Consider the following 18,959-nt stretch of genomic DNA (forward strand, 5'->3'; position numbering starts at 1 on the left):
CCCAGAGCAGTGAAGGGAAGCGTACCCCAGAGCAGTGAGATGAAGTTTATCCCAGAGCAGTGAGCGGAAGCGTGTCCCAGAGCAGTGAGATGAAGCATATCCCAAAGCAGTGAGAGGAAGCGTATCCCAGAGCTGTGAGAGGAAGCGTGTCCCAGAGCAGTGAGAGGAAGCGTATCCCAGAGCAGTAAGAGGAAGCGTGTCCCAGCGCAGTGAGAGGAAGCTTGTCCTAGAGCAGTGAGAGGAAGCATATCCCAGAACAATGAGAGGAAGCTTGTCCTCGAGCAGTGAGAGAAAGCGTATCCCAGAACAGTGAGAGGAAGCATGACGCAGAGCAGTGAGGGGAAGTTTGTCCTCGAGCAGTGAGAGGAAACTTATCCCAGAGCAGTCAGAGGAAGCGTATCCCAGAGCAGTGAGGGGAAGCTTGTCCCGGAGCAATGAGGGGAAGCGTATCACAGAGCAGTGAGAGAAGCGTGTTCCAGAGCAGTGAGAGGAAGCTTGTCCTGGAGCAGTGAGAGGAAGCATATCCCAGAGCAATGAGAGGAAGCTTGTCCCAGAGCAGTGAGAGGAAGCATGTCCCAGAGCAATGAGAGGAAGCGTGTCCCAGAGCAGTGAGAGGAAGGGTATACCAGAGGAGTGAGAGGAAGCATGACCCAGAGCAGTGAGGGGAAGCTTGTCCCGGAGCAGTGAGGGGAAGCGTATCACAGAGCAGTGAGAAGAAGCATGTGCCAGAGCAGTGAGGGGACGCTTGTCCTGGAGCAGTGAGAGGAAGCGTGTCCCAGAGCAGTGAGAGGAAGCTTATCCCAGAGCAGTGAGGGGAAGCTTGTCCCAGAGCAGTGAGAGGAAGTGTGTCCCAGAGCAGTGAGAGAAAGCGTATCCCACAACAGTGAGAGGAAGCGTGTCCCAGAGCGGTGAGAAGAAGCATGTCCCAGAGCAGCGAGAGGAAGAGTGTCCCAGAGCAGTGAGAGGAAGCGTGTCCCAGAGCAGTGAGAGGAAGCATGACCCAGAGCAGTGAGGGGAAGTTTGTCCCGGAGCAGTGAGTGGAACCGTGTCCCAGAGCAGTGAGGGGAAGCTTGTCCCAGAGCAGTGAGGGGAAGCTTGTCCTCGAGCAGTGAGAGGAAGCATATCCCAGAGCAGTGAGAGGAAGCATATCCCAGAGCAGTGAGAGGAAGCATGACCCAGAGCAGTGAGGGGAAGCTTGTCCTCGAGCAGTGAGAGGAAGCATATCCCAGAGCAGTGAGAGGAAGCGTGTCCCAGAGCAGTGAGGGGAAGCTTGTCCCGGAGCAGTGAGGGGAAGCGTATCACAGAGCAGTGTGAGGTAGCGTGTCCCAGAGCAGTGAGAGGAAGCGTGTCCCAGCGCAGTGAGGGGAAGCGTGTCCCAGAGCAGTGAGAGGAAGCGTATGCCAGAGCAGTGAGAGGAAGCGTATCCCAGAGCAGTGAGAGGAAGCATGTCCCAGAGCAGTGAGAGGAAGCGTATCCAAGAGCTGTGAGAGGAAGCGTGTCCCAGAGCAGTGAGGGGAAGCTTGTCGTGGAGCAGTGAGAGGAAGCGTGCCCCAGAACAGTGAGAGGAAGCGTGTCCCAGAGTAGTGAGAGGAAGCATATCCCAGAGCAATGAGAGGAAGCTTGTCCCAGAACAGTGAGAGGAAGCATGTCACAGAGCAGTGAAGGGAAGCGTATTCCAGAGCAGTGAGATGAAGCGTGTCCCAGAGCAGTGAGAGGAAGCGTGTCCCAGAGCAGTGAAGGGAAGCGTATCCCAGAGCAGTGAGAGGAAGCATATCCCAGAGGAGTGAGAGGAAGCGTGTCCCAGAACAGTGAGTGGAAGCGTGTCCCAGAGCAGTGAGGGGAAGCTTGTCCCGGAGCAGTGAGGGGAAGCGTATCACAGAGCAGTGTGAGGAAGCGTGTCCCAGAGCAGTGAGAGGAAGCGTATGCCAGAGCAGTGTGAGGAAGCGTATCCCAGAGCAGTGAGAGGAAGCATATCCCAGAGCAGTGAGAGGAAGCGTGTCCCAGAGCAGTGAGAGGAAGCATGTCCCAGAGCAGTGAGAGGAAGCGTATCCCGGAGCTGTGAGAGGAAGCGTGTCCCAGAGCAGTGAGGGGAAGCTTGTCGTGGAGCAGTGAGAGGAAGCGTGCCCCAGAACAGTGAGAGGAAGCGTGTCCCAGAGCAGTGAGAGGAAGCATATCCCAGAGCAGTGAGAGGAAGCGTGTCCCAGAGCAGTGAGAGGAAGCATGTCCCAGAGCAGTGAGAGGAAGCGTATCCCGGAGCTGTGAGAGGAAGCGTGTCCCAGAGCAGTGAGGGGAAGCTTGTCGTGGAGCAGTGAGAGGAAGCGTGCCCCAGAACAGTGAGAGGAAGCGTATCCCAGAGCAGTGAGGGGAAGCGTGTCCCAGAGCAGTGAGACGAAGCGTATGCCAGAGCAGTGAGAGGAAGCGTATCCCAGAGCAGTGAGAGGAAGCATATCCCAGAGGAGTGAGAGGAAGCGTGTCCCAGAACAGTGAGTGGAAGCGTGTCCCAGAGCAGTGAGGGGAAGCTTGTCCCGGAGCAGTGAGAGAAAGCGTATCCCAGAACAGTGAGAGGAAGCATGACCAGAGCAGTGAGGGGAAGTTTGTCCTCGAGCAGTGAGAGGAAACTTATCCCAGAGCAGTGAGGGTAAGCTTGTCCCCGAGCAGTGAGAGGAAGCATGTCCCAGAGCAGTCAGAGGAAGCATATCCCAGAGCAGTGAGGGGAAGCTTGTCCCGGAGCAATGAGGGGAAGCGTATCACAGAGCAGTGTGAGGAAGCGTGTCCCAGAGCAGTGAGGGGAAGCGTGTCCCAGAGCAGTGAGAGGAAGCTTGTCCTGGAGCAGTGAGAGGAAGCGTGTCCCAGAGCAGTGAGAGGAAGCATATCCCAGAGCAATGAGAGGAAGCTTGTCCCAGAGCAGTGAGAGGAAGCATGTCCCAGAGCAGTGAGAGGAAGCATATACCAGAGAAATGAGAGGAAGCGTGTCCCAGAGCAATGAGAGGAAGCGTGTCCCAGAGCAGTGAGAGGAAGGGTATACCAGAGCAGTGAGAAGAAGCATGACCCAGAGCAGTGAGAAGAAGCTTATCACAGAGCAGTGAGAGGAAGCGTATCCCAGAGCTGTGAGAGGAAGCGTGTCCCAGAGCAGTGAGAGGAAGGGTATACCAGAGCAGTGAGAAGAAGCATGACCCAGAGCAGTGAGAAGAAGCTTATCACAGAGCAGTGAGAGGAAGCGTATCCCAGAGCAGTAAGAGGAAGCGTGTCCCAGCGCAGTGAGAGGAAGCTTGTCCTAGAGCAGTGAGAGGAAGCATATCCCAGAACAATGAGAGGAAGCTTGTCCTCGAGCAGTGAGAGAAAGCGTATCCCAGAACAGTGAGAGGAAGCATGACGCAGAGCAGTGAGGGGAAGTTTGTCCTCGAGCAGTGAGAGGAAACTTATCCCAGAGCAGTCAGAGGAAGCGTATCCCAGAGCAGTGAGGGGAAGCTTGTCCCGGAGCAATGAGGGGAAGCATATCCCAGAGCAATGAGAGGAAGCTTGTCCCAGAGCAGTGAGAGGAAGCATGTCCCAGAGCAATGAGAGGAAGCGTGTCCCAGAGCAGTGAGAGGAAGGGTATACCAGAGGAGTGAGAGGAAGCATGACCCAGAGCAGTGAGGGGAAGCTTGTCCCGGAGCAGTGAGGGGAAGCGTATCACAGAGCAGTGAGAAGAAGCATGTGCCAGAGCAGTGAGGGGACGCTTGTCCTGGAGCAGTGAGAGGAAGCGTGTCCCAGAGCAGTGAGAGGAAGCTTATCCCAGAGCAGCGAGAGGAAGCGTGTCCCAGAGCAGTGAGAGGAAGCGTGTACCAGAGCAGTGAGAGAAAGCGTATCCCACAACAGTGAGAGGAAGCGTATCCCAGAGCAGTGAGAGGAAGCGTGTCCCAGAGCAGTGAGAGGAAGCATGACCCAGAGCAGTGAGGGGAAGTTTGTCCCGGAGCAGTGATTGGAACCGTGTCCCAGAGCAGTGAGGGGAAGCTTGTCCCAGAGCAGTGAGAGGAAGCATATCCCAGAGCAGTGAGAGGAAGCATATTCCAGAGCAGTGAGAGGAAGCATGACCCAGAGCAGTGAGGGGAAGCTTGTCCTCGAGCAGTGAGAGGAAGCATATCCCAGAGCAGTGAGAGGAAGCGTGTCCCAGAGCAGTGAGGGGAAGCTTGTCCCGGAGCAGTGAGGGGAAGCGTATCACAGAGCAGTGTGAGGTAGCGTGTCCCAGAGCAGTGAGAGGAAGCGTGTCCCAGCACAGTGAGGGGAAGCGTGTCCCAGAGCAGTGAGAGGAAGCGTATGCCAGAGCAGTGAGAGGAAGCGTATCCCAGAGCAGTGAGAGGAAGCATATCCCAGAGCAGTGAGAGGAAGCGTGTCCCAGAGCAGTGAGAGGAAGCATGTCCCAGAGCAGTGAGAGGAAGCGTATCCAAGAGCTGTGAGAGGAAGCGTGTCCCAGAGCAGTGAGGGGAAGCTTGTCGTGGAGCAGTGAGAGGAAGCGTGCCCCAGAACAGTGAGAGGAAGCGTGTCCCAGAGTAGTGAGAGGAAGCTTGTCCCAGAACAGTGAGATGAAGCGTGTCCCAGAGCAGTGAGAGGAAGCATGTCCCAGAGCTGTGAGAGGAAGCATGTCCCAGAGCAGTGAGAGGAAGCGTGTCCCAGAGCAGTGAAGGGAAGCGTATCCCAGAGCAGTGAGAGGAAGCATATCCCAGAGGAGTGAGAGGAAGCGTGTCCCAGAACAGTGAGTGGAAGCGTGTCCCAGAGCAGTGAGAGGAAGCGTGTCCCAGAGTAGTGAGAGGAAGCATATCCCAGAGCAATGAGAGGAAGCTTGTCCCAGAACAGTGAGATGAAGCGTGTCCCAGAGCAGTGAGAGGAAGCATGTCCCAGAGCTGTGAGAGGAAGCATGTCCCAGAGCAGTGAGAGGAAGCGTGTCCCAGAGCAGTGAAGGGAAGCGTATCCCAGAGCAGTGAGAGGAAGCATATCCCAGAGGAGTGAGAGGAAGCGTGTCCCAGAACAGTGAGTGGAAGCGTGTCCCAGAGCAGTGAGGGGAAGCTTGTCCCGGAGCAGTGAGGGGAAGCGTATCACAGAGCAGTGTGAGGAAGCGTGTCCCAGAGCAGTGAGGGGAAGCTTGTCCCAGAGCAGTGAGGGGAAGCGTGTCCCAGAGCAGTGAGAGGAAGCGTATGCCAGAGCAGTGAGGGGAAGCGTGTCCCAGAGCAGTGAGAGGAAGCGTATGCCAGAGCAGTGTGAGGAAGCGTATCCCAGAGCAGTGAGAGGAAGCATATCCCAGAGCAGTGAGAGGAAGCGTGTCCCAGAGCAGTGAGAGGAAGCATGTCCCAGAGCAGTGAGAGGAAGCGTATCCCGGAGCTGTGAGAGGAAGCGTGTCCCAGAGCAGTGAGGGGAAGCTTGTCGTGGAGCAGTGAGAGGAAGCGTGCCCCAGAACAGTGAGAGGAAGCGTATCCCAGAGCAGTGAGAGGAAGCGTATGCCAGAGCAGTGAGAGGAAGCGTATCCCAGAGCAGTGAGAGGAAGCGTGTCCCAGAGCAGTGAGAGGAAGCATGTCCCAGAGCAGTGAGAGGAAGCGTGTCCCAGAGCAGTGAAGGGAAGCGTATCCCAGAGCAGTGAGAGGAAGCATATCCCAGAGCAGTGAGAGGAAGTGTGTCCCAGAGCAGTGAGAGGAAGCGTATCCCAGAGCAGTGAGAGGAAGCGTGTCCCAGAGCTGTGAGAGGAAGCGTGTCCCAGAGCAGTGAGAGGAAGCGTGTCCCAGAGCTGTGAGAGGAAGCATGTCCCAGAGCAGTGAGAGGAAGCGTATCCCAGACCTGTGAGAGGAAGCGTGTCCCAGAGCAGTGAGGGGAAACTTGTCGTGGAGCAGTGAGAGGAAGCGTGCCCCAGAACAGTGAGAGGAAGCGTGTCCCAGAGCAGTGAGGGGAAGCGTGTCCCAGAGCAGTGAGACGAAGTGTATGCCAGAGCAGTGAGAGGAAGCGTATCCCAGAGCAGTGAGAGGAAGCGTGTCCCAGAGCAGTGAGGGGAAGCCTGTCCCAGAGCAGTGAGAGGAAGCGTGTCCCAGAGCAGTGAAGGGAAGCGTATCCCAGAGCAGTGAGAGGAAGCATATCCCAGAGCAGTGAGAGGAAGCGTGTCCCAGAGCAGTGAGAGGAAGCGTATCCCAGAGCAGTGAGAGGAAGCGTGTCCCAGAGCTGTGAGAGGAAGCGTGTCCCAGAGCAGTGAGAGGAAGCGTGTCCCAGAGCTGTGAGAGGAAGCATGTCCCAGAGCAGTGAGAGGAAGCATGTCACAGAGCAGTGAAGGGAAGCGTATCCCAGAGCAGTGAGAGGAAGTGTGTCCCAGAGCAGTGAAGGGAAGCGTATCCCAGAGCAGTGAGAGGAAGCGTATCCCAGAGAAGTGAGAGGAAGCGTGTCCCAGAGCAGTGAGAGGGAGCATGACCCAGAGCAGTGAGAGGAAGCGTGTCCCAGAGCAGTGAGAGGAAGCGTGTCCCAGAGCTGTGAGAGGAAGCGTGTCCCAGAGCAGTGAGAGGAAGCGTATCCCGGAGCTGTGAGAGGAAGCGTGTCCCAGAGCAGTGAGAGGAAGCATGTCCCAGAGCAGAGAGAGGAAGCGTATCCCAGAGCAGTGAGAGGAAGCGTATCCCTGAGCAGTGAGAGGAAGCATGTCCCAGAGCAGTGAGAGGTAGCGTATCCCAGAGCAGTGAGAGGAAGCATATCCCAGAGCTGTGAGAGGAAGCGTATCCCAGAGCTGTGAGAGGAAGCGTATCCCAGAGCAGTGAGGGGAAGCTTGTCCTGTAGCAGTGAGAGGAAGCGAGTCCCAGAGCAGTGAGAGGAAGATTGTCCTGGAGCAGTGAGAGGAAGCGTGTCCCAGAGCCGTGAGAGGAAGCGTGTCCCAGATCAGTGAGAGGAAGCTTGTCCTGGAGCAGTGAGAGGAAGCGTGTCCCAGAGCAGTGAAGGGAAGCATATCCCAGAGCAGTGAGAGGAAGCATATCCCAGAGGAGTGAGAGGAAGCGTGTCCCAGAACAGTGAGAGGAAGCGTGTCCCAGAGCAGTGAGAGGAAGCTTGTCCCGGAGCAGTGAGGGGAAGCGTATCACAGAGCAGTGTGAGGAAGCGTGTCCCAGAGCAGTGAGGGGAAGCTTGTCCCAGAGCAGTGAGGGGAAGCGTGTCCCAGAGCAGTGAGAGGAAGCGTATGCCAGAGCAGTGAGAGGAAGCGTATCCCAGAGCAGTGAGAGGAAGCATATCCCAGAGCAGTGAGAGGAAGCCTGTCCCAGAGCAGTGAGAGGAAGCATGTCCCAGAGCAGTGAGAGGAAGCGTATCCCAGAGCAGTGAGAGGAAGCATATCCCAGAGCAGTGAGAGGAAGCCTGTCCCAGAGCAGTGAGAGGAAGCATGTCCCAGAGCAGTGAGAGGAAGCGTATCCCAGAGCTGTGAGAGGAAGCGTGTCCCAGAGCAGTGAGGGGAAGCTTGTCATGGAGCAGTGAGAGGAAGCGTGCCCCAGAACAGTGAGAGGAAGCGTGTCCCAGAGCAGTGAGGGGAAGCGTGTCCCAGAGCAGTGAGACGAAGCGTATGCCAGAGCAGTGAGAGGAAGCGTGTCCCAGAGCAGTGAGAGGAAGCGTATCCCAGAGCAGTGAGAGGAAGCGTGTCCCAGAGCAGTGAGAGGAAGCGTGTCCCAGAGCTGTGAGAGGAAGCATGTCCCAGAGCAGTGAGAGGAAGCATGTCACAGAGCAGTGAAGGGAACCGTATCCCAGAGCAGTGAGAGGAAGCGTGTCCCAGAGCAGTGAAGGGAAGCGTATCCCAGAGCAGTGAGAGGAAGCGTATCCCAGAGAAGTGAGAGGAAGCGTGTCCCAGAGCAGTGAGAGGAAGCATGACCCAGAGCAGTGAGAGGAAGCGTGTCCCAGAGCAGTGAGAGGAAGCGTCTCCCAGAGCTGTGAGAGGAAGCGTGTCCCAGAGCAGTGAGAGGAAGCGTATCCCAGAGCAGTGAGAGGAAGCGTGTCCCAGAGCAGTGAGAGGAAGCGTGTCCCAGAGCTGTGAGAGGAAGCGTGTCCCAGAGCAGTGAGAGGAAGCGTATCCCGGAGCAGTGAGGGGAAGCGTGTCCCAGAGCAGTGAGAGGAAGCATGTCCCAGAGCAGTGAGAGGAAGCGTATCCCAGAGCAGTGAGAGGAAGCATATCCCAGAGCAGTGAGAGGAAGCGTATCCCTGAGCAGTGAGAGGAAGCATGTCCCAGAGCAGTGAGAGGTAGCGTATCCCAGAGCAGTGAGAGGAAGCATATCCCCGAGCTGTGAGAGGAGGCGTATCCCAGAGCTGTGAGAGGAAGCGTATGCCAGAGCAGTGAGGGGAAGCTTGTCCTGGAGCAGTGAGAGGAAGCGAGTCCCAGAGCAGTGAGAGGAAGCTTGTCCTGGAGCAGTGAGAGGAAGCGTGTCCCAGAGCCGTGAGAGGAAGCGTGTCCCAGATCAGTGAGAGGAAGCTTGTCCTGGAGCAGTGAGAGGAAGCGTGTCCCAGAGCAGTGAGAGGAAGCGTGTTCCAGTGCACTGCAAGGGGAACCTGCTTTTGAGTGCTGTGAGAGGAAAAGCGAGTCGTGGAGCTGCGTAACTTGCCTTGATGGAGCAGAGTGTCTGGCGGAGCAGACCGAAGACCTGGAGCAGAGCAGGATTGGTGTTGGACTGGGACCTGGACCAGAGTGAGATTGGTGTAGGACTGGGACCTGGACCAGAGTGAGATTGGTGTTGGACTGGGGCCTGGACTAGAGCGGGATTGTTGTTGGACTCGAGCCTGGCACAGAGCAGGATTGGTTTTGAACTGGGGCTAGGCACTGAACAGGATTGACGTTGGACTGGGACCTGGAGCAGAGCGGGATTGGTGTTGGACTGGGGCCTGGAGCAAAGCGGGATTGGTGTTGGACTGGGTCCTGGACCACAGCGGGATTGGTGTTCGACTGGAGCCTGGCACAGAGCGGGATTGGTTTTGAACTGGGGCTAGGCACAGAACAGGATTGACGTTGGACTGGGACCTGGAACAGAGGGGGATTGGTGTTGGACTGTGGCCTGGAGCAGAACGGGATTGGTGTTCAACTGGAGCCTGGAGCAGAGCGGGATTGGTGTTCAACTGGAGCCTGGAGCAGAGCGGGATTGGTGTTCGATTGGAGCCTGGAGCAGAGCGGGATTGGTGTTCGATTGGAGCCTGAAGCAGAGCGGGATTGGTGTTGGACTGGGGCCTGGCACAGAGCGGGATTGGTGTTGGACTGGGGCCTGGAGCAGAACGGGATTGATGTTGGACTGGGGCGTGGAGCAGAGCGGGATTGGTGTTGGACTGGGGCCTTGAGCAGAGCAGGATTGATGTTGGACTGGGGCCTGGAGCAGAGCGGGATTGATGTTGGACTGGGGCCTGGAGCAGAGCAGGATTGATGTTGGACTGGGGCCTGGAGCAGAGCGGGATTGATGTTGGACTGGGGCCTGGAGCAGAGCGGGATTGATGTTGGACTGGGGCCTGGAGCAGAGCGGGATTGGTGTTGGACTGGGGCCTTGAGCAGAGCGGGATTGATGTTGGACTGGGGCCTTGAGCAGTGCGGGATTGATGTTGGACTGGGGCCTGGAGCAGAGCGGGATTGATGTTGGACTGGGGCCTTGAGCAGTGCAGGTTTGATGTTGGACTGGGGCCTGGAGCAGAGCGGGATTGCTGTTGGACTGGGGCCTGGAGCAGAGCGGGATTGATGTTGGACTGGAGCCTGGAGCAGAGCGGGATTGATGTTGGACTGGGGCCTGGAGCAGAGCGGGATTGATGTTAGATAAACACAATGACTGCAGATGCTGGAAACCAGATTTTGGATTAGTGGTGCTGGAAGAGCACAGCAGTTCAGGCAGCATCCGAGGAGCAGCAAAATCAACGTTTCGGGCAAAAGCCCTTCATCAGGAATAAAGACAGAGAGCCTGAAGCATGGAGATATAAGCTAGAGGGGGTGGGGTTGGGGAGTAAGTAGCATGGAGTACAATAGGTGAGTGGGGGAGGGGATGTAGGTGATAGGTCAGGGAGGAGGGTGGAGTGGATAGGTGGAAAAGAAGATAGGCAGGTAGGAAAGTCATGGGGACAGTAATGAGCTGGAAGTTTGGAACTAGTGTGAGGTGGGAGAAGGGGAAATGAGGAAACTGTTGAAGTCCACATTGATGCCCTGGGGTTGAAGTGTTCCAAGGCAGAAGATGAGGCGTTCTTCCTCCTGGTGTCTGGTGGTGAGGGAGCGGTGGTGAAGGAGGCCCAGGACCTCCATGTCCTCGGCAGACTGAGAGGGGGAGTTAAAATGTTGGGCCACAGGGCGGTGTGGTTAATTGGTGTGGGTGTCCCGGAGATGTTCCCTAAAGCGCTCTGCTAGGAGGCGTCCAGTCTCCCCAATGTAGAGGAGACCGCATCGGAAGCAACGGATACAATAAATGATATTAGTGGATGTGCAGGTAAAACTTTGATGGATGTGGAAGGCTCCTTTAGGGCCTTGGATGGAGGTGAGGGAAGAGGTGTGGGCGCAGGTTTTGCAATTCCTGCGGTGGCAGGGGAAGGATTGATGTTGGACTGGGGCCTGGACCAGGCAGTCAGCCTGCATACTGACTGGGCTGCTGCACTGGTGTTGCAATGTAATGTTGGTCTGAAATTCGTTACCAGACTGTCATGTCAATCCTTTAACTATGTTATAACTGCCATGATCCTAAATATTTTTAGACACTGAAAGTAATTCTACCACTTTTCCTTTTATTCCTCTTTTGTATTCAAGATTTGTATCTCGGTACTTGTATCTAAGCTGGTGCCACTAGAGGTAGCCATTGTAAAAACATTTCATTGTACTCTGGTACTTCTGCACTGGAGTACTGGTGACAATAAAGGATATTCTATTCCATTCTCTTCCAATACTGCAAAGTAGACATTGTACTTACAGGGGCTGAAGGTTAATTCAATCGGAACAGAATGAACAGTTCTTCCATTATCTTGTATTTCACATGAATATTGTTTATCATCATCGACTTGACTATCTTGCAATATCAGGTAGACTGTGTTATTCAGTAGGATTGGATCTGAGCTATTTGTCCTGTTCTGCTGAGATAGGGCTCCAGATTTCAATTGAAGAGTAATTGTATCAAGTCTGGAGATGGTACAGCTGAGGGAGACATCACTGCCTTGAAATGGATAGCGAGGATCTCGCTCAACTGTGTTAAAAGAAGAATGAGAAAAGGAATAATGTAACAAAAAGCATTTAATGCCAATTACGGTAGAGTCACAGTGACAAGTTCGGTTACAATTCAGTTTCTTCCTTGTTATGCTAATCTCGTCTGTTCAGATGAAATAATGAATACTTAGCATGATAGAGAAAAATAAGGCCTCAGAAGGACTCCATATTTGGCCAATTTCACACACTATTCAAACACTCTGTCAACTATCATCCTAATTCTTCCTTGAACTTGGTGATGGAAGTTAGTTTGACCATAGGATTTTTCAATCATTAGTGATGAAAAGTTATTAACCATCACAAAGGACATCCTCACATGGATTCCTACCATATGGACCTCTCACAAATAGCATGAATCCAATCAGGTCAGCTGAAGGAGGTCCCTTCATGCGCACATAGAGAATGCTTGAGAAACTCTGCAGGACTGACAGCATCTGCAGAGAGAGAAACAGAGGTAATGTTTCAAGTCCAGCATGATTCTCCTTGGGAACTGAAAGGTTCAGAGGAATTATTTCAGCTCCAGTTTCTCACTCAGGAGTGGCAAGATGCCAACAAGTGGAAATTATTGTTTGTTATCACTGAGCCTTACCATTGTGTCACAGAACAGATAGAAAATAGTGTCATGGCATCATACTCGAGACCAGGAATTCCTGATGGGAAAGTCAAGGCCACTTCAGCCTTCTGCTTCCTCTTCTGAATGCCATCTTGGACACTTGGCACCAACACTTCAGGGCAAGCTCTAGGCTGGGGATACGCCTACTCCATGTCCATGCATCCAACACGGACCAGTCTTTCCATGCCATCCTGGCACAAGATGATGCACTTACTGTACATTTCTGTGCTGCAACACTGCACTCTAGGGTGCTGTAGCTCATCTACAGGCTGCTACAAGAACACTTTGGGCACAGGGACAGGCACCCAATACCTAGATTGGACGCGGTTGCATCTCAGGGCAAGTCCCTTAGCCTCATATCACTTAATTTTCATTAACGTGGATGCCCTCAGCAGCCCTCCCTTGCCTCTTTGTCCTTTTCCTGCTCAGCCAGAGTGCTATGTCAGGGTCATAATACTGCCTGAAGCCAGTCATGAGTCTATTAGCAGTCATGAGTCAAAGGGGTGGATGTGTTGCTCTAAGTGATAGTAATACATCAGTTTCACAGCTACAGCATATCGCTGCAAGGCAAACACATTGCATACAGTTCCAATAAAAGGCAATGTCTCTAACTCCCAGGGGAGTAGTTCTCACTGATGCCTAGGCATGCATTGTCAATCTGGGGGGTCTTGGCATATTAAGTTAATAGCAGCTTCTAATATCAGTGCGAGGCCTTGGTTTCAGGCTGGTATCCTGCTGCAACAGTTACAGTCTGGAGGTCCAGAGCTCTGCAATGTGGGAGTAGGTCCCGGTCAGCCCTGGGGGTGTCCAGTGCAACCAGTCTAGAGAGTCACAAGAAGACAGTCAGGGAGCTGGCCAGGGACATTGATAAGGTGAATGACAAAGATATTCTCCATAGGATAGGAGAGTTCAAAACTATAAGGCATAGGCGTAAAGTGAAAGGAGAAGGATTTAAAAGGGACCTGAGGGGCAACTTTTTCATGCAGAGAGTGGTACGTTCATGGAATGAACTGTCAGAGGAAGTTGCAGATGCAGGTACTGTTATAACATTTAAAAGACATTTGGGCAGGTACATGAATTGAAAAGGTTTAGAGGGATATGGGCCAAATGCAGGCAAATGGGACCAGTTTAGTTTGGGAAACCTGGTGAGCATGGATGTGTTGGACCAAAGAGCTTGTTTCCATGCTGTATGACTCTATGGCCAGGTAATAGTCAGGGCTCTGGTCATTCATTGCTTGGACCTGTCAAGTCAAGTTGCTTAAGGAATCTGTAAAGAGGTCTATCACCTAAATGTCAAGGGAGCCAGTGCTATAGGAGGGAAGCTGGGGAATTTAATGGGAGAAGCAGGATGCAGGAATGAAGGGGATTGCAGTCATGAAGGAGGGGACAACTCAACATCCCAATAGGTGAGAAGACAGAGCACAGAATGGTAGGGAGACATGTAGGAGGGAGGAAATGATAAGAGGGAACAGCATCCTGGTTTCTGGGGAGGAACCAGGAATGTTCACTTCATATAAATGGGGCTGGAGGGGAAAGCTGGAATGGATGTGGTGGTGGGGACTAGAGGAAGTGTAATGCCTATGAAATTATAGGGACTGGTACCAGGAAGGAGATGGTGATGTTTGGGTTTTCACTCACATGGAGAGGCAAAGCAGTCAAGGGAGTTACTGCTGTTGCCTTCCATTGTCCTGTACAAGTCTGCAATGGAAATGAAAATAGCTTCAAACGGGGCCAGAGTGGGATGGGTAGTTACAGCAATGTGGGAACCCTTCAAAGGGTAATCCCAGTAGACTCCCACCATGACAGTGAGGCTGAAACATCCACTTGCAAACTCAACATTCCTTGTGACCTTTGGACATTAGCCTACAGTGTCCAGTCCAACCCAATAGGCCAGGATTTCCTGAAAAGTTCCCTCAGGCTGAACCTCCCTTATGTTTGTTCATTTGAAGAGGTGGAAGCTTATTGTCAAAGGCTCAGTCACCTACAACTCTCCTATTGCCTGCTCACAGGACAGTGGTTGCACACTTCACACCTTGGTCCATGGATAAGGGTGGGTGGCATCAGTACCTTTGAGTTTGCATTTTTAGAGACACAGAGACACGCACAAACAAATGCTAGTGAGAAGTCAGTATCTATTAATAAATATGAGAACTTATTTGAAAAGACTGCTGCACCAGACCCACAGGACTGACCATGCCCATGGCCTGTACCATCAATGTGCCCTTGAAAGGTTTTCTTTCTCTCACTACATTTCGATGCAGTCTGGGGATCTGAAGCTGGAGTCTCGGGAGCCTGCCCGACAGTAGAATCTGCTGGACTTGGAGCTGTGATGGACCTAACTTGAGGGTGGCATTTGCATCCCGAAGGCCCAGGCACACTCAGTGTGTCCTCACCAAAGGCTCAGCTTGAACTCCCACAGAGCTAAGAGCAGTAGTGTAAGGCCTCACCACACTGTGGGGCCAATATGTGGCACCTCCTCCAGCTCAGTGCCCACTGGCACTGCCCTGTCCTCTTGTGAGAAAGAGTCTGGATTAGAGTGGTGCTGGAAAAGCACAGCAGGTCAGGCAGCCCTTCATCAGGAATAGAGGCAGGGAGCCTGCAGGGTGGAAAGATAATTGTGAGTAAGAGGCAGCTGGAGTGAGGTCAATACCTCCCAGTCATCTCACATAAAAGCCACCATTATTCAGTCTCTTTCAGTTCTGAAGCAGTCATGTCAGACTCAAAACATTAACTCTGTTCCTCTCTGTGCAGATGCTGCCAGACCTGCTGAATTTCACCAGTACTTTCTGTGTTTTATTTTATTTCAGACCTCCAGCATCCGGTAGTATTCTGCTTTTGTTTTCAGAAGAGCGAGGTATTGACAATGAACCAAAGTGACTTGGTCCAATGCTTCCAGATGCTTTGCAAATCAGCTTCCAGCCAGCTGAGCTAACTGAGCCCCAACACTCAGATTGGTTATTTTCCTGTTGCTGTACATCTAAAAAAAAAACAGTTTTCAGCCATGGAGTAACAGAAGAAACCTCATAGAAGTCGTTAACTTTCCTTATCATCACAAAGTAGATTTAGGCCAGTATTTTATATAAGTGTTTATACTCACAGTGGGTTTCTTCTCCACAAGATGTGGAGAAAAGTATAATTATACAGTAATAGGTGGAGTCTATTTTGTCCAATTTTAATACCTTTTCTTACCCACCTGTGATAGCAAATATTTCATACTGTTTCAGTATTTTCTCCTCAGGTTCTGTCTGTCGACAGGTAAATAATCCAGCTGCTTCAAGCACATTTTCAATTGAAAGATCGAGAGAGTCATTTCTCACGTGGAATTTTGTTTCATTGTTTTGCATATCTTGATGAAACAGCTCTGCTTTCCATCCTAGCCCTTTGGCCTTCAGTCTGACCAATGTCCTTGTGGCCAATTGTTGATGGTGAGGGGTCCATTCCCATAAAATGGTGCCCAGGGCAGGAATATCTGATCCATTAAGAACGATACCTTTTGTTCCCTCTGAAAAGTAAATCCTAATGGGGCCATCTGCAAAAAACAGAAACACTTCAGGACAAGACAATTAACTCACAAAACAACATAATAAAGTTTGTGAGAAGATTTGTAGCTCGGGTGCTCGTTGTTGTGGTCTGTTCGCCGAGCTGGGAATTTGCGTTGCAGACATTTTGTCCCCTGTCTAGGTGACATCCTCAGTGCTTGGGAGCCTCCTGTGAAGTGCTTCTGTGATGTAGTATACAAAATCCCATGCAAGGACTGCACAAAACACTACATAGGACAAACAGGAAGACAGCTAATGATCCGTATCCATGAACACCAACTAGCAACGAAACAACACAACCAGCTATCCTTAGTAGCCACACATGCGGATGACAAGCAACATGAGTTCGACTGGGACAACACTACTATTATAGGACAAGCCAGACAGAGAACAGCCAGGGAATTCCTAGAGGCATGGCACTCATCCACAGATTCTATCAACAAACACATCGACCTGGACCCAATATACTGGCCACTGCAGTGGACAACTGGAACTGACAACCGGAAGCGGCAGAGACAAACCACTATAAATGCTGGAGAAAACATCACAGAAGCGCTTCACAGGAGCTCCCAAGCACTGAGGATGTCACCTAGACAGGGGACGAAACGTCTGCAACACAAATTCCCAGCTCGGCGAACAGAACCACAACAACAACATAATAAAAATAGGAATGAAAACAGCAAAGTAAAAAATAGTTTCTATCCAAACAACAAAATCCATCTTTTTGACTGTCTCTCTGCATTGTGTCTACCAAAGTAAACCACTTAGTTTCTTTCAACTGAACTACGTCTGCAACTTGTTCACCTATTCCACCAAGTTGGCCACATCCCTTTAAAGTTTTGTGTCACACTTCATAATGTCTCTAAGTTTTGAGTCATCCGCAATTTTTAAAATATTGCCCTATACACCAGAACAGGAGTACCAACACCTATCCCTGGGATAATTCAGTAAAAATCTTCCTCTGGTCAGAAAGACATCCATTAATCACTAGCCTCTGTTTAATGTCGTTCTGCTTCTCTCCCTTTTATTCCTTTTGAGTCACAACCACTGAACTGAACATGCCCCAATCTAACTGCACTATTCTTATAAATCTCAAGATTTGCTCACCTTGTGTGTTAACAGAGCTGTGTAGCAAAACAACAAAATATATCAGCCCTCTCAGCATTGTGGAACTTTGACTTTTTGCTTGTTGCCGTCCTTCTATGCAACAGCAATGCTCTGACTGGTGCAAACATCTGCAACGGTCATAATCTCACAGGATGCAATCTATTATCTTACTTCCCTATTCAGTTTACCACATTAGGGTGTATTTTTTTGAAAATTGAAATCTCAGGTCATACATCTTGACCTCTGAGACCTAACTATTTACAACGGAGTGAATAATGATATAGAAGTCTGCTGGGAGAATCCAGTTGCCCTGGTCAGGGTTCACTGTTTAGGATATTTCTGAAGAAGGATTTCCCAGCAATTTCTGTTCACTGATTAGAAAATTTAATATCTGTATTTTCCAACAGCAACAATGATGGTGTTATATCATTTAGTGCTGAATGCTCAAAATAATCACATCTTAGCCTCAAAGTGGTGGAGTTCCATCGAGCGTATTTCCTTTGGCTGTCCACGTGATTGGTGAACTAACACGTTACTCCACACGACTGCTGTGCAACAGTAAATGTCACACTCTGTGATATATATATTTGCAGAACAATTAGTTCCAGTTATTTATGAATGATACAGATATATATCAGAGGGAGCCACAAAAGCTCCATGTGGAAACATGCTTTACGTCACTTTGATGCTTGAATGGTGGACACGATATTGTATCCTCAATGAATACACGTTTTGTGATACTTAATGGACAATGTGAAAAGGCTTTTAAGTTTAAATATTATTTAAAGAGTTCTTTATTTACAATCATTTGCAACACTCATTGATCTGGCCACAGAATGTGAGGGTTTCTGGCTAGGCTAGCATGTACAGCCTACCCCAAAGTGCCGTGCAGAAAATGGTGGTGAGCTGCATTCTTGAGCTGCTGCAGTCCTTGATCTGTATGGATGCCCACTATGCTGTTAGGGAAAGACTTTTAGGATATTGAGCCAGTAACAATGAAGGAATAGTAATCTTGTTTCAAGGAGAAAGTGAGGACTGCAGATGCTGGAGATCAGAGCTGAAAATGTGTTGCTGGAAAAGCGCAGCAGGTCAGGCAGCATCCAAGGAGCAGGAGAATCGACGTTTCGGGCATGAGCCCTTCTGCTCATGCCCGAAACATCAATTCTCCTGCTCCTTGGATGCTGCCTGACCTGCTGTGCTAATCTTGTTTCAAGTCAGGATCGTCTGCAGCTGGAAGAGAACTTGCTAGTCGCTACCGTGTATCTTATGTACCGTGTATCTGCTACCACCTTCGAGGTGGTAGTAGTTGCAAATTTGGAAGTTGCCATTGAAGGAACTTTGGTCAGCTGTAGCAGTGCATCTTGTAGATGTTACACTGTGTCAATGGTGGAAGGACAGAATGCTGGAGATGGTGGACTACGCACTAATCAAGTGGCTGCTTTGATCTCTATGGTGTCAAGCTTCTTGAGTTTTGGTGGAGTTGCTCTCATCCAGGCAAGTGGAGACTATTCTATCAAACTCATTACTTGTAACTTGTAGATAGTGGATGTGCTTTGGAGAGTCAGGGGGTGAGATATTCACCACAAAATTCCTAATGTCTTACGCTTTTGTAGCCATAGTAATTACTTGGCAGGTCCAGTTAGTTCTAATCAATAGTAGCCACTTAGATAATGATAGATGATTCAGTGTTGTTAGGGGAGATAAATAGATTCTGTCCTGTTAAAGATGATCATTGACTAACAACTGTAATGGTGTGAATTTTACTTGCCACTTAATAGCACAATCATAGATGCTTTGCTGCATAAGTATCTGGCAAATTGCCCTAGTGAAGATAATAGTGGAGATCTGTTTTCTTGAATCATAGCAGTCCTTGAACCACAAGTTTGCTACACTGTCTAAGAATGCAAAAATCATAGAATCCCTACAGTGTGGAAGCAGGCAATTTGATCCATCAAGTCCACACTGATCCTCTGAACAGCATCCCACTCAGACCTAACTCCCTACCCTATCCTGACGAAACCACCTAGCCTGAACATCCTTGGACACTGGGGCAATTCAGCATCCTAACCTGCGGGAGGAAACCCACGCAGACCGTCGCCCGAGGGTGGAATCAACCTGGGTCCCTGATGCTGTGAGGCAGCAGTGCTAACCACTGAGCCACTATGCTCTTAGAGTACCTAAATGAGGATGAACATTTTACAATCATCAGCTGAACCTCCACTTCTGACTTTGTAATGGAGGGAAAGTCATTGATGGAGCAGCTGAAAATATTTGCTCCTAGAAAACTACACTGAAGAAGTCTTGCAATGATATCTCGGTAGCTGAGATGAATGACCTTCAATAGACTGAGACATTTTCCACTGGAGTGTAGGACATTGAGGGGTGACCTTATAGAGGCTTATAAAATCATGAGAGGCATAGCTAAGGTGAATAGTAAAGATCGTTCCGCAAGATAGGGAAGTTCAATGCCAGAGGACATATTTTTAAAGTAAAAGGAAAAGGTTTGAGGAGCAACCTT

At 50.9% G+C, this 18,959-nt stretch overlaps 1 protein-coding gene across 4 annotated transcripts in view; it reads right to left on the reverse strand.

The window, feature by feature from the left end:
* The window catches only part of LOC148147491 (uncharacterized), a 188,170-nt gene that overhangs the window by 141,461 nt on the left and 27,750 nt on the right, over window positions 1–18,959 (reverse strand). For 2 of the 4 annotated variants that reach the window (XM_087995176.1, XM_087995175.1), the window contains exons 1-3: window positions 16,442–16,569; window positions 14,989–15,324; window positions 10,893–11,162 (exon numbers count right to left, since the gene is read on the reverse strand). In XM_087995176.1, coding sequence (XP_087851302.1) covers window positions 10,893–11,162; window positions 14,989–15,324; window positions 16,442–16,499 — 664 coding nt within the window. In that variant the 5' untranslated portion in view covers window positions 16,500–16,569. Of the gene's footprint in view, window positions 1–10,892; window positions 11,163–14,988; window positions 15,325–16,441; window positions 16,571–18,959 lie in introns of those variants that run through there. The other 2 variants (XM_087995177.1, XM_087995178.1) reach the window with 2 other exon arrangements.

This window comes from Chiloscyllium plagiosum, unplaced genomic scaffold (assembly GCF_037043375.1).
Source record: "Chiloscyllium plagiosum isolate Xiang-an unplaced genomic scaffold, Cpla_swu_hap1 HiC_scaffold_16, whole genome shotgun sequence".
Taxonomy (NCBI): Eukaryota; Metazoa; Chordata; class Chondrichthyes; order Orectolobiformes; family Hemiscylliidae; genus Chiloscyllium; species Chiloscyllium plagiosum.